This window comes from Miscanthus floridulus, chromosome 3, assembly GCF_019320115.1.
Source record: "Miscanthus floridulus cultivar M001 chromosome 3, ASM1932011v1, whole genome shotgun sequence".
Classification (NCBI taxonomy): domain Eukaryota; kingdom Viridiplantae; phylum Streptophyta; class Magnoliopsida; order Poales; family Poaceae; genus Miscanthus; species Miscanthus floridulus.
The window spans coordinates 15,318,440-15,332,061 of record NC_089582.1 but is presented as its reverse complement, the minus strand read 5'-3'; the positions used below and the strand labels follow the sequence as shown (position 1 = coordinate 15,332,061).

At 51.5% G+C, this 13,622-nt stretch overlaps 2 protein-coding genes and 1 pseudogene across 2 annotated transcripts; 2 read left to right on the top strand and 1 right to left on the bottom strand.

The window, feature by feature from the left end:
- The first annotated feature begins 427 nt into the window (after positions 1-427).
- LOC136545063 (phytosulfokines 4-like) lies at positions 428-1,071 on the top strand. Its single transcript, XM_066537109.1, has 2 exons — positions 428-683; positions 803-1,071. The coding sequence occupies exons 1-2, from the start codon at positions 552-554 to the stop codon at positions 926-928; spliced, it is 258 nt and encodes an 85-aa protein (XP_066393206.1). The 5' UTR covers positions 428-551; the 3' UTR covers positions 929-1,071.
- A 468-nt stretch (positions 1,072-1,539) lies between these two features.
- On the bottom strand, positions 1,540-6,777 carry LOC136545062 (protein PHLOEM PROTEIN 2-LIKE A10-like; annotated as a pseudogene).
- Positions 6,778-10,678: 3,901 nt separating this feature from the next.
- On the top strand, positions 10,679-11,606 carry LOC136545061 (glycine-rich cell wall structural protein 1.0-like). Its single transcript, XM_066537108.1, has one exon. It carries the CDS (start codon positions 10,909-10,911, stop codon positions 11,359-11,361), a length of 453 nt encoding a protein of 150 aa, XP_066393205.1. The 5' UTR covers positions 10,679-10,908; the 3' UTR covers positions 11,362-11,606.
- The last annotated feature ends 2,016 nt before the right edge of the window (positions 11,607-13,622 follow it).

The following is a 13,622-nucleotide window of genomic DNA, read 5'->3' as shown; positions in this document are numbered from 1 at the left end:
AAGATCGGTTCCTGGTTTTCTATACGCGACAAGAGGGGGGAGGGGGGAGAAAACGAATGTCGCAACAACCAACAAGTTGACCTCTATTGTTGACTAGCTACTCTTGATGACAGCAGCCCCAGCCCCAGCCCATAAGCATCCACACCCAGCCAGCCTGCTTGTGCCATGCATGCCAGTGACAGTGAGGCAGTGACTTGCTGGCTGGTGATTACCAAGGTGCGGTAGAGAGCAGCAGCGGAGCGGCCCGCACGGCACGCGCGCGTACGTGCGGCGTGCGTGACGCGCTACGCGACGTACACGCCGAGCCGAGACCATCGCGGGTGGTGGTGGAGGGATCGGTGGATCGGTCAAGGCCCCGCGCGCCGCCACGTAGCCCCCCTGGCCCCTGCCAGGGCTTCAAATACCCGACCCAGGCCGTCCGTCCACTCGCCCACCATTTCCGCTCCGTCCCCGGTCGAAACCGACGAGCACGGCAGCAGCCCGCAGCCCTCCTTCGCTCCGCTAGTCTCGGCGGCTCCAACAACACCCATCCATTCCAACCCACCATCGTCATGGCGAGGCTGGCGACGGTGATGGTGCTCGCGGTCCTCCTGCTGGCGGCGGCGTCTTCGGCCCCCGTGGCCAGCGCCGCGCGGGACGACCCGGCGGCGGCGGCGGCGGCCGTCTCATCTTCTCATGACCAGGTACGTTCGTGTGTGTAAGCGTAACGACGTGCGGCGTACGCCCATCTTCTCTGTCTCCCGCGGCGGTCTCGATGGATCGTGGGGTTTCTCTGACCGTTCGGTTTCCGGCTTGGCTGCAGAAGCAGGGATCGGCGGCGCCGGCGGAAGGCGGGTGCGAGGGCGCCAACGACGAGGACGAGTGCATGATGAGGCGCACGCTGAACGCCCACACCGACTACATCTACACCCAGCAGCACCACAACTGATGATCCATCCATCCTTAGGCTACTATATACGACATGCGTTGCTCCGTGCTCGTGTTCTTTCTTTTGTTTCCGTCCGTGGTGTGTGAACACTGTGCATGGTGCGTTACCTGCGTGTCAATAATAACAGTTTCGAATTGTTCCCATATCACCGCGATCCATCGTTCCATCCTAGCTCGAGGATCGCTTCGCTGAGAAGACAAGCTGAAAAGAACCGTTCGCTGATTTGTTGTGACAGAAAAAACACGGTTCCTCCACTGAAAAAGTTCGGCTCAAAAGACAAGCGAACAGCGCGATATGCCTGAACTCATGTGTGTATGTCCGGATTCAGAAAAGTTTCAGTATCGTTCATGAAACTTTGAGAACGCATGAAATTCGCATGCCATGCTGCATTGGATTTGTCACAGTTACAACGTCGTGCAGTATCTCTGCTAATCAATTCCCCTTCAGGGTCTGAAGCACTGGAGGAGCTCTTGCTCCGCTCAATAGATCGTCAATATCTTGCACCTGTTCAATCATGTGTGCTCACACAGTGAATCCCATGAATCGTAAAAACTTCTTTACTGGCCTTCGATCGACCAGAAGAAATAAAATTCAGTTAAATACTGCAGCAATATAAATCTCCAGCACATCATTATACGGTTCAAAATATACATACTCCAATATACTGTATAGCAAGTAAAAAAACTGCTGATGCATCCATCAGCAGTTCTACACATTCCAGACGCCTGATCTGGCATGTCCAGGGATGACTTCCTGACAGACGCAACAGGTCAAACAACAGCCGCCAGATTTTGTCCGGATCTTATCAGACAGAGCGAGCCATTGACCTTGCTGCTATATATGTATCCAGGAGAGGGCCAGATCAGCAGTAGTATTGTATATGCACGCACGAGGTTGACGACAACACCGTACCTGCCCATGGATTGCGCTGCACTCATGCTGTCATGCAGAAGACAAGCATGGCATATCTCTAGAACACCTGACAGATGCCGTTCTCCTCATTACTTTATCCACTACACCATCTCTTAATACAACGCTTACTGGCTAAGCAGCTGACTGAAGCAAACAGACACTCGTGTCCTCACCTGGACATGCCCTTCTCTAGCAGTCAGCGGGCCGACGGATGCTGACGTGCACCGTCTTGGTTCTTCTCGATCGGCGGCGGCGACAGATGAGGTTGCGACTATTATCTGCATGCATGGTGACATAATCGCCCCGTTCGTTTGGGCTGATTTGGCTTATAAGCCATGGCTGAAAGTACTGTTGGCTGGTTTGGTGTGAGAGAAAAATACTGTTCGTTGGCTGATAAGCCATGGCTTATAAGCCAAATATGACCCAGCGAACAAGTTGAATATCGTATATGGAGCCGTCAGCTAGCTATCAGATTAAATGGGGCGATGGCGACGAGAGAGTTGACCACCAATCCGTGCGTGCCATCTGCCATGCAGCCATGGCGGCAGCTTGGGCTTTTTTCTTCCAGAACTGCACCTCTCTTTCATGACCTGCTGAGGAGTGCACGCAGATGGGAGCTTGATCACGACATGCCTGCATGTGCATCTTCCCTCCCCCCTGTGGCTCTGACCAGCACACTATCTGATGTGGATCGCTGTAGTCTAGTCTGCATCTTCCGTCCCTCGGAGGCTCTGACCAGCACACTAACTGACGTCGATCATCGCAGTCTGCATGCTACAGAAGAGCTTCCATCGGATGATGATCATATCAGTGTATGGACCCAGAAGAGGCAGCCTGGTTCATGAGAGACAGTGCCAGTCAAACAATCTTTAATCATGAAAGGTAGGCCAGGGCAGTAGCATACAATTCTCCATGAAGAAACAAAAGGTCATTGGTTCTGGAATCATTACCTGTAGCCTCCTGTGACCGTACATATCTGGTGGGAGAAGGCCTGATCTTGACTTAAAACGTGAGAAAATAGGCGGAGAATTTCGTGCAAGGCCTGCATTCACACCTGAGACTGGGATATCCAGAGGCACTCCAAATTTGACACGGCGATACTGATTGTACGGTAGGTTCTTCTAACCCTCGCCCTGAAAGTTCTTAATGTGCCTGCAGCCACTGAGATTTTCAAAGAATCAGTTTCTCAACTGTGGAATTTAATGCTCTTGGACTTGGACAATACAATTTGAAAACATCGCAGGTTTGCCAACCTAATTGCTGCTGCTCCAGACGAACCCAGCAGCAAAGTTAGAAATATGATATGAACACCACAGCAGCACAATCTCGTACGGAACCCTCCAAAATTCAAACAGAGATTTCTCTTATTAGAGATTTTAAAGAAAGTCAGGGGCCATGAATGCAGGCTAGATTTTCAAACAGTACTAACAAACTGTACTCTTGGTACAGTGTGGACAAAGAATGTTTGGACTCTGAAGGCCATCTACCAAGTTGGCTAGGGAAGAAATACAACTTTACACCAGCGAGGACATTATGAAACAATATAAATCAATTCCTTGAGACATTTTAGAGAGAACTTCTTGAGTATTGAACCCATGTCTATCAGCAATTGAGTACAGACTAAAATAAATACAAGCAAAAACTTTGTAGATCTGGTACATACTAATTTTGTGACATGCCTCATGTGAAAATTAAAATGATGACTAACAGTGCAAGTACAGATTGTAGTGTTATGCCCAAAAAAAATGACCAGACTTGGCAACCAGGTTCCATCATATTTGCATCCACATCAGTGCATCCCCAAACCCCAACCCAAAACCCTAACCTGCCGGTGTTATGGAGATTCCCAGACAAGGAGGAGCACAGCATCCCAGAGAAGAAGGATCTCTGGAGGAGGTACACATTCCCCTCCCCCAAAACTCTGTCAACGGATGAATATCACCGTTAAATTTCTCTCCTTTAGAATGAATCTTGACATCACAGGGTAATGGCCTGGATGTCCACAGAGCATGCTATCCTGGGTGGGCAACATGTAGGGAAAGTGGGTATTATGTGAAAAGAAATCTTCTAACATGATTCTTGTAAAGAAATCTTCTAACCTGATTTTTGTGTGACTAAAAGCGAATCTAGCAACATGTATGAAACAACAACAACAACAAAGCCTGTCAGTCCTAAACAAGTGGGGTAGGCTAGAGTTGAAACCCACCAAGAGCCCCTAGTCACGGTTCAGGCACTACATGTACCAAACAAATGGCAGATAAAACTGTAAAAGTACAGGTAGGAAGAAAAAATGGAATTATGTGAAAAGAAATCTTCTAACCTGATTTGCAAACAAAGATGATACAAGCTCTGGTAGTGGTATATTACTTTGTCTCTGCAATCTGCATCAGCTCAAGAATCAATTCAAATAAGTTAAATAGATGACACCAGAATTAGGTAACCACCAAAGAAAGCAAATAATCACATCAGAATTACAAAATGGAAAATGGTATGGAGAAATAAAGAATCAGCAGGACCTTAGCCCAACTTGTCTAGCAGAGAGCATAAAAAAACCAGAATTTGGGGGAACACCGGCTCCATGGCATTGTCTAAAGAAGAGACCAAACCACTCCTGGACCTAGAAAAAGTCCCAAAAGCTGCCTGGCCAGTGGCACCATTCACCTGCTTCTGAAGGCTGTTTGCACAGCGAGCGATTTTTTTTTTTTTTTAAAATGCAGCACCACAGGGAACGCCCACAGTGGCTTGAGCCTGGGTCTGGGGCATCACAACGGACGCACCCAGCCCCCACGCTATACACGGCAGATTACATAATTTCGATCAAATATAACAATCCCATGAGACAAGGTAGAGAAAAGCTCCTAAATATTAACAGTTACATCTCAGCACTTCAGTACAAACAAAGATAAACAGTTATCTCAGTACTTCAGTCTAACCAACATAAGTGAGCAACTGGAAAAATTTTACCAATTTGACACAGCCAACTTAAAAAGGACGTACCCAGTGCAGAGAGCTCCCGCTCTGTGTGGGGTCTGGGGAAGGGTGTCAGTGGCAAGCCTTACCCTCGCCTGTGCAACACAGCCAACTTAGCAATAGGAAAAAATGATTGATATGAGCAGTCAAGCACAGGTAAGGAAACAGCAGTGTTATGTGAAAACAGATCTTCTAAACAAATTTTGTAAACAGAAGTGATACAAGCTTAAGAAAATAGTGAAAATAAGCTTCAGAAAAGAGTGCAGAAATGATCTGGTAGTGGTAGATTACCTTGCATCTGCGATCCACATCAGCTTAAGAAGCAAATTAATTAATTAAATAAATAGGTGTGGCAGCCAAAAGCATATCAACATCTCCTGAACACACATGGCACATATGATAGGTGATAATTTACTGAACACAGAAGATGTATATCAAAGTACAAAGAGAAGCACTAAAACAAGTTGGTAAAAAATGCATAGAGGTAACTGACAATTAGTGGAAGGAAACATCACACTTCCATCATCATCTGGAAACTAGTGTCAAGATTCAGGGAGGTAAATTGGACCTGTTTCCAGTATAAAATAGAACCCACCAAAACTATTAGTGCACGATAGGAGAACGTTAAATGAACAGATTTTGTTTTAACTGAATGTACTGTGATAATTATTACACAAAAAAGCTTGCAACAATTTACCAATCAAGTTCTTTTCCATGCCCCAAATCCACCATTTTGAATTTACAGCTTCCATGTATACTATACTCTGTTAGTGGCACATAATCATACAGCAAATACGGCGGGGATATAAACTGTACAATCATCAATCGGAACTCTGGAATATCCACAGGCTCAAGACGGAACCAAGAGCCAAGTGCTATTCAAGACATGCAGGCATAATGCTATGCAAACCGTGGCAATTACCATGGACCTATCACTCATATGCCTCAAAGCACGCAATCCAGCCCCAATTGTGGCATCACCTCCAGCTCTTGCACCAGCGTTCAGTTTCCACAGCACAAACTCCAGGAACGACCGCACTGCCTCGAATGTCGCCACGCCCGTCAAATCCAGAACAAGTTTGCGGTTGCTTGGCACCACCAGCACACTTGACACTGTCTCCACCCACCCTTCACCAGCCCCACCATTGATGCCGGAACCAGAGCTGCCAGTGCCACTGGCATTTCCACTGGTACTGGACAGGACGCCATGTGAGGTCTTGACCAGTGTCTCGACGGAGGTGCTGCAGAGTGCTACAAAAAGCTCTTGCAGCCTGGCGCCGTAATTAGGGTTGGTGGCGGCAGCGAAGAGTTGATCGTAGGTGTTGATGTGGATGGTCTTGTCTATGAAGACGCCGACGGCGGTGGCCGTGAAGACCTCGACCCAGCTGCGGATCGCCCTCTGGCCCCTCGGTGTGGTAAGGGCATCGACCCAGCTCGCCGGCGAGGCGTCCGTCGCGGAAGGCTGGGGCGGGGCCGAGTAGAAGGCGAGCACGAGGTGGCGCCCGAAGCTGCCGGCGACGGCGGAAGCGAGGCGCTCCCCGTCGGGGGAGAGCACCCTGTCCAGCACGCGGTCCGAGAGCGAGACTTCGGTTCCGGGGGCGGCTCCGGACCCCGGCGCGGCGGCGTAGTATCCGCGTAGCACGCCGGCGGCGAGGGCCCCGGACAGCGCCGACGCGGACGCGGCCGCCTCGGGCGAGGCGGCGAGCTTGGAGACCTGCTTGAGGGTCTGCGGGACAACGTCGGAGTCGGAGCGGAGGAAGGCCGCGAGGGTCGGACGCCACGGCGGCGGCGGCGTCCGAGAGGGAGGCCAGCGCGGAGGCGAGGCGCGCGAGGCGGCGGCGCCGCGCTGCCACGGCCGGGTGGCGGTAGATCAGGTAGCACCCCGCGGCGGCACCCGCCCAGAGGAGCCAGCGGCGGCGGCGCCTGGCTAAGGCGAGCGCGCGGCGGCGGTACATGGCGGTGGCCGGAAGTGGGGGAGGTGCGGATGGGGAACTTATAATTGCTTTTGCTTTCTGGGTCAGGAGAACGGGCCAAAAAACTTGGATCGCGGAAACCCATAGCGGGCCGTAGGAGGCCCATCTCGACAGGATTTCAGACTGGCAAACGAGGGCCAGCGCGGTGTCAGATTTTATTCCTTAAACTACAAAACCAGTTCTTTTTAGCTCGTTCAATTTATAAGACCATTTGCTTTTACATTTTGGGTGGTTTTGATGATGTTTTACTGATGTGGCACCGTGTCAGATGGGCAAATCGAATTATTTTGAATTTTTAGGGAGATAAATCGGACTAGAAATATTATAAAAAATACCAAGCAATCGTAAAAATAAGGGATTTACTAGTAGTTTTTTCAGACAACAGTGATAACTATTACTAGTATGCTGTCATGTGATCAACATAGTGACTGCTACTAGTAGGATCTCTGAACAGTGAGATGGATCGCCTGAACGTTCAGGCGACTGAGAAGGGAGGAAAGGTGTAAAAATATTTTTTCAAAAATTTATCAAAATATTTTGGTGTTTATTTGCTAGTACAAGCTCTCGTTATCTATTATAACTAGTTGATGTTGATCGTCTAACTATGTAGAAGCTCATTTTTGTTGGTTTTGAAATGATACTAGAATGTTTAATGTACACTATTTTCTTATTGTTTCTTTTATGACACTTTGAATGTTTGTCTCTAACCGATTCAACCATTGAAATATAATAAGCAACAAGATATGGAAAAAATCATGATAAACTATTGCATAACGTTAGAGTTGACGAGTAAATAAAACCGACGGATACCCAAAACTAACGATTACAAATGACACTCATGTCACTACTACAGAAATGATTTTAGGTAATGGTGCCCAAACATTAATGGATGCGGCACAAAATCCAACCGCCTGCTAAAATGCTGGGCTATTAACGGAGGCGGTCACATTTATTTACCGAGGCGGTAAAAATACAACCCTATCCTAAAATCGATTTACGGAGGCGGACGCCTTAAGACAACCGCCTCCAAAAATGGCCTATTTACCGAGGCGCTCGTCTTAAGGTGCCCGCCTCCATAAATCTAATTTTGGAGGTGGGCACACTATAAGGCCCGCCTCCAAAAAGGCCGAGGCCCAACAGGCCCAGGCGAGGCCCGGTAACCATCTTCCATATAAATAGAGGAAGTTAGGGTTCCTTCACTCACTCTGTTCCTCACCCTCTCCCTCCTTAGCCGACCGAGCCCCGACTCCCTGTGCCCCCCCCCCGACTCCCTCCGAGCGCATGGAGCTGCGCGCCCCCTTCTCATTCTCCCTCCCAGGGTTCGTGACATCTCCCTCTCTCTCCTCTTCCCTCCACAGGAGGTGGCGTGCCAGGCGGTGGCGACCCGGGCAGGTGGCGGCGGGACACGCGGTGGCGCCTCGGGCCCCTCCCTCTCACCCGCGCCCTCTCCCTCCCCCGCGCACCTCCGTCTCCCCCAGCGCCGCTTCCTACGATGGCGCCCCTCTCTCCCGCACGACGGCGGCGGCGTGGATCTCAGTGATGGCGCTCCTCTCCTCTCCGACGCTCAGATCCGGGCGGCGCAGTCGATCCGGCTTGTGGGTTGCGCGACGGATCTGGATCGGGGCGAGGCTTCGGCGGTGGCGGCACTCTCTCTCTATCCTTCGACGCCGGCGGTGCCCTCTCTCTCCTTCCTTCGGCGCCGGATCGGGCACGGGCGCGATGGAACCGGCTCAGTGGTGGCAGATCAGGCACTGGTGAGGCGGATCCGGCTTAGGGACGGGTGTGGTGGCGGCGCACACGCGAATCCAGCGGGTGGTGGCGACGCACGCGCGGATGGGCTCAGCGGGCTCGTCGATGGGCTCGACGGGCTTGCTGGATTTTTTCTTTATTTTTTTATCGATTAATGGAGGCAGGCATACAAACCGCCTCGGTTGTTCATGATTTACCGATGCCTTTGATTGGAGGCGACTGAGTTGCCCGCCTCCATTAATCGTTTATGCCCGTCTCCATTAAGATTTATCTATAACCAACAGTGTTGAGTCCCCGACAATAAAGAAAACACTATCTTAAATGTATTTTTCCTGATAGATTGAAGCATGCAATGCTTTAACCAACAACCAGGAGCATGAACCATCAACTTATGGCCTGTTTGGATGGAATAGGACTAACAACTAGTCCTATTAGCTCCTATAAGTGAACTAACAACTAGTCCATAACTACCGAACAAACAATCAGTTATCCTGTTTGATACTTATAGGGACTAAAAATTAGTCAACTAGTTATTAGTTCAGTGAAACCAAACATCACCTTATCGACGGCTCAGCGTCGGCGACTATCCGTCGGCTTCTAATTTACAAACCGGCTACAGGCTACTGGTAAAAGGGGAAATCCCCGGTCAAGAATGTCCGACGGGAACTCGCCAGCGATATACGCTATGCTATTGTCTTTGCCAATGATGCAAGATAATATCTAACGATTTAAAAACCATTGGCTATTCTTATACTCCCTTCGTACATAAGTCATCGTCATCTAAGCCCTTGTTTAGTTCCACGAAGTTAGAATTTGGGGTTACTGTAGCATCTTCATTTTTATTTGGCAATTAGTGTTCAAACATAGACTAATTAGGCTCAAAACGTTCGTCTCGCAATTTTCCACCAAACTGTGCAATTAGTTTTTTTTCGTCTATATTTAATGCTCCATGCACGGGCCACAAACATTCGATGTGATAGGTACTATAGCACTTTTTAGAAATTTAGGGTGGAACTAAACAAGGGCTAAGAAAAATATCTATCCTCTCTTGTGGATATATATAGTGGTGCACCGGGACTCGCATTGCTGCCCTCGAAATGCACGCGTGGCAGCGGCAGCGGGGGTGCACGTGGCGGCTTACAGCTACAGCATCGATGGTCGCGCGAGTCAAGTGTGGATGGACTCCTAGTGCTGTGCGTCGTTGCCATATTTTCACCAAAGTCAACGGCGGCCCTCTGGCTGTGTGGTTGTGAGGCACAATCCAAGGATTGATTCTCGTTGACGTATCGGACGTCGGCAGGCAAGCTTGACTTTCTATGTGGGTTTGGATGATGAAAGAAAGAAGCTTTGGCTTTCTCGTATCAATTTGCCGTCCAAGGTAAGGAAGGAACCAAACTGGAAGACACGTTTATACGTGTGTGTGTGTGTGTTCTGCTGAATTTCTTGTTTCTGAGTGACTATAAAAATGTGACGTGAATTCTGATGGACGAGGTAAAGTCAACCGCACTGAACTGCAACAGGCCGGGGAGCGTGTGCTCGCCCGCCGGCGCCGGGGACGACGAGGGGAGCGCTGCACCGGTGAAACTGGCCGGCCGTAAGTACTCTCAAGTCTTCTCAATGTCTTGTAGTAGTACAGTTATACACACAGGCACACGGGCAGACCGAGGCAGGGTCTGCACGCTGCAGGCTCTCTAGTTTTGGACTCCCGAGAGCCTGCAGTGCAGACTGCCAAGGTCGGCATGCCCGGCCGGAACGGAACCCACCGTACCCTCAAATACTCCGCGCCCGCGACACACTCGCCGATCGCGCCCGCCCACCACAGTTCGCCATTAAAGACGAGCATCGTGCAGCGCCGGCCGCGAACTCCAAGACATTGAGAGTATGCATGGTCAGGCTCGCTGTAAATAAGCTTGGAGAAGAGTCAGTCGGCAGAGCGTTTGCAATTTGGGGTAAACAAACCGTACTACCGTAGCGCGCCCGTGGTTCCGTTCCGGTACACGTACCTGTCAGCTGTCAACCGCGGATGGCATGGCTTGGCGCCACACAGTGACAGACAGCTGATTAGCTAGACCGCACTGATGGTGAAGCTCACAGCGGCCGCAGCAGCAGGGTCCGAGTCGAATCGACACGCCGCAGATTGCGCCACCGCCCCACCAGCCCTCCACTTTCCCCAAAGTCCTCTCCAATCCGTCGTCGGGCCCTCCACCTCTATCGTCTCCATAAGTAGCTGCCGGCCGTGCTCACACTGGTACTAGCTCACAAGCATCCCTCTCGAGTCGCGCAGTTGGATTCCCCCGCCCAGAGAAGACTCGTCCCAAACCCTTTCCTTTCCTTTTCCTTCAACCAGGAAGTAGCTGGAGCGCCGCCGCCGCCGCCATGGCCACCAAGCCCGGTGCTTCCGCCGCTGTGCTGCTCCTGCCCCTCGTCCTGCTCCTCGCCCTGCTGGCGGTATCGGCGGCCGGACACAGCGGCCGCCACTCCGACAACAGCAACAATCCGGGCGGTGGCGGCGGCGGCGACCCGGGCGCCTTCTTCGCCGGGATGCCGTGGTTCGGCGGCGCGGGGCAACCGGGGCCCGGCGGCGGCGCGCGGCCCGGGGGCGGGTTCTTCGGCGGGTGGGCCGAGGGCGGCGGGCTCGGGTACCGGCGCGGCACGGTGGTGCCGCCGTCCACGGTGTGCCCGCAGGACGGTCCATGCCGCGGGAAGCGCCTCACCTGCCCGTCGCGCTGCTTCCGGACCTTCAGCTACGGCGGCAAGAACGGCGGCGGAGGGGGCGGCGGCGGAGGGTGCAGCTTCGACTGCACCACACGCTGCGCCGCTACCTGCTGAATCTGAGCGCATGGTCGTCTCGTCTGCAAGGATGGCGTGGCCGTAGCTAGCTAGCTGAAGCTCATATACTCCTCTACTGTCATGCAGTGCTTGGCTAATATTACTAATAGTATCGACATGGGTTAGCTTAGTTGTTGGCTTTGTTGCTATGTGATCGATCGTGATGAGACCATCGTCTATGCATGTGTGTCTGTAAATTTGATCAATAAAGAGGAGATGAATAAAGGGTACGAGGTTCTAGCTCACTCACCACAGATGCAGAAGCAGAACAGAGCAGCCGAGAAATCTCTAGCCAATGAATTAATGAATGAATAATATAGAATGGAGTCTGAAAGCAGACGATGATGACTGAGAATATGTATATATATGAAAGGAGAATGGCATGCTCGATTCTTGGAACACTGGAATTTGAAAAGGTTGCAGGGATAAAGAGACAGTAGTGAAACTACTACTCTGCCTCCTAAAGTTCGCAAAAATTTGTTCTACCAAAGAGAAAAAAATGAATTTAAAATGTTCGTGTCGTGTGGATTCAATAATCCACGTATGATTGTATTTATATATCCAGTTGTATACGAGATAAAATGTTCCAATTTTGGTTGTAGAAAATGTACGACGCAGGAGAGCCCAGGCATCTCTCTCTCTCTCTAAATCAGAGCCAAGCTCGCATATCTCACTGGTCCACGTCGCCTGTTTTCTTATCGGCCGTTCGATTCCTGTGTCGAGATTGATCTAGCCGTTCAACCTTACCATCTAGCACGCTTCGCGAACCCTCTTCTCCACGTCTTCGACGGGCGCCGCTCCTCCTTTCTAGTCCTCTCCGTGCCGTTGCCCCTCACTGCTCTGGTCCCTCCCCCAGCCGGGCAAGCCAAATCCGTCCGTCCAAGAGGTAGACCTAATCGGCGGCGCGTCCTATGGCGACACAGAGGAAGTGGTGATGCGGACGACCTGTCGTCGCGGGGCGGCCTCGACCCTACAGCCTAGGCGGTCCAGTCATTGGCGCTCGTCCCGTGTGGGGGTATTAACCCCTATACCCTTACGGCTAGGCTTGGGCCAGCCCGGACCAGGATGTCTGGCCCACTAGAAGACGACGCGCGGCCCGGCCGATCTGCTCGGAGTCCCGCGCAAGGAATCAAGGCAGACTTAGAAATCAAGCAAGATCCTGGTCGGTTAGAATAGGAATCCTTATCCGGCCACCTATGACAATTGTAACTGATTAGGATTAGTTTCCAGACCCGTAACCCTGCCCCCAGACTATATAAGGCGGGCAGGGGACCCCTCTCAAAAAACATCTCATTGACATACAGCAATACAATCAGACGCAGGACGTAGGTATTACGCCTTCGCGGCGGCCGAACCTGGATAAAACCTCGTGTCTGTCTTGCGTCACCATCTTGTTTGTAGCTTGCGTATCTGTCTGCCGACCATATTTCATCGACAGTGGCGCGCCAGGTAGGGGGTGTGCGTACTGCTCTCCAGACGAACAAGATGGTCATCATCCCCGGTTCCATGGCTACGCCGAACGGCCTCACGTTCACCATCGGCCAGATCACCTGAACCACTAGCTCCGACAACTTCATCGCCATGACCACGGAGGAGGCGCGGATTCAATCTGCGTCGACCACTGCTTCACCTGCATCGGCTACGGCTTCGACCACGGTGGATCTGGCTTCGGCCACACCAGCATCGTCTTCTGCCACGCCGACAACCCGTCGTCCGCTTCCACGCTATAAAGGGAGGCAGATCGACAACACCGACCTGCTCGACTCCATCGATCGGGTCAGCACCAAGCTTGCTGAAACCCTAGCTCTGATAAGTTCGATTCAAAATCAGCCTAATGAGCAGGTAACCACTACCCACAACAGATCTACTCGACCAGCTCGGGCCAGTTGTCCTGCACGACTCGGTACGGATCTCGTATTCACATCTACTCCTGAAGGGCGCTCCATTCGTTGCCGACCAGCCCCCGCGATGGGTCTCCGGCTCTCCGAGTGCGAAGCCTCGATGGAGAACTACCAGGCTCAGCCCTATGGCCTGCCCAACTTCGTCAATATGGTCCGGATTGAGGAGTATCAAGAAGGATCGGTCCACACAGTTCAAGAGAGCGGCTCAAGCTCCCCGTCCGGCATCGCATCTAATGGCTCCGTCCACACCGAGCTCCAGCATCATGACAATGAAGGAGTTGAATATGATCTGGATATCCTAGACTACGCCCCGGGGTTCCCACGATTCCCATCCTTCCCACTAAGACGAGGAGACTTGAT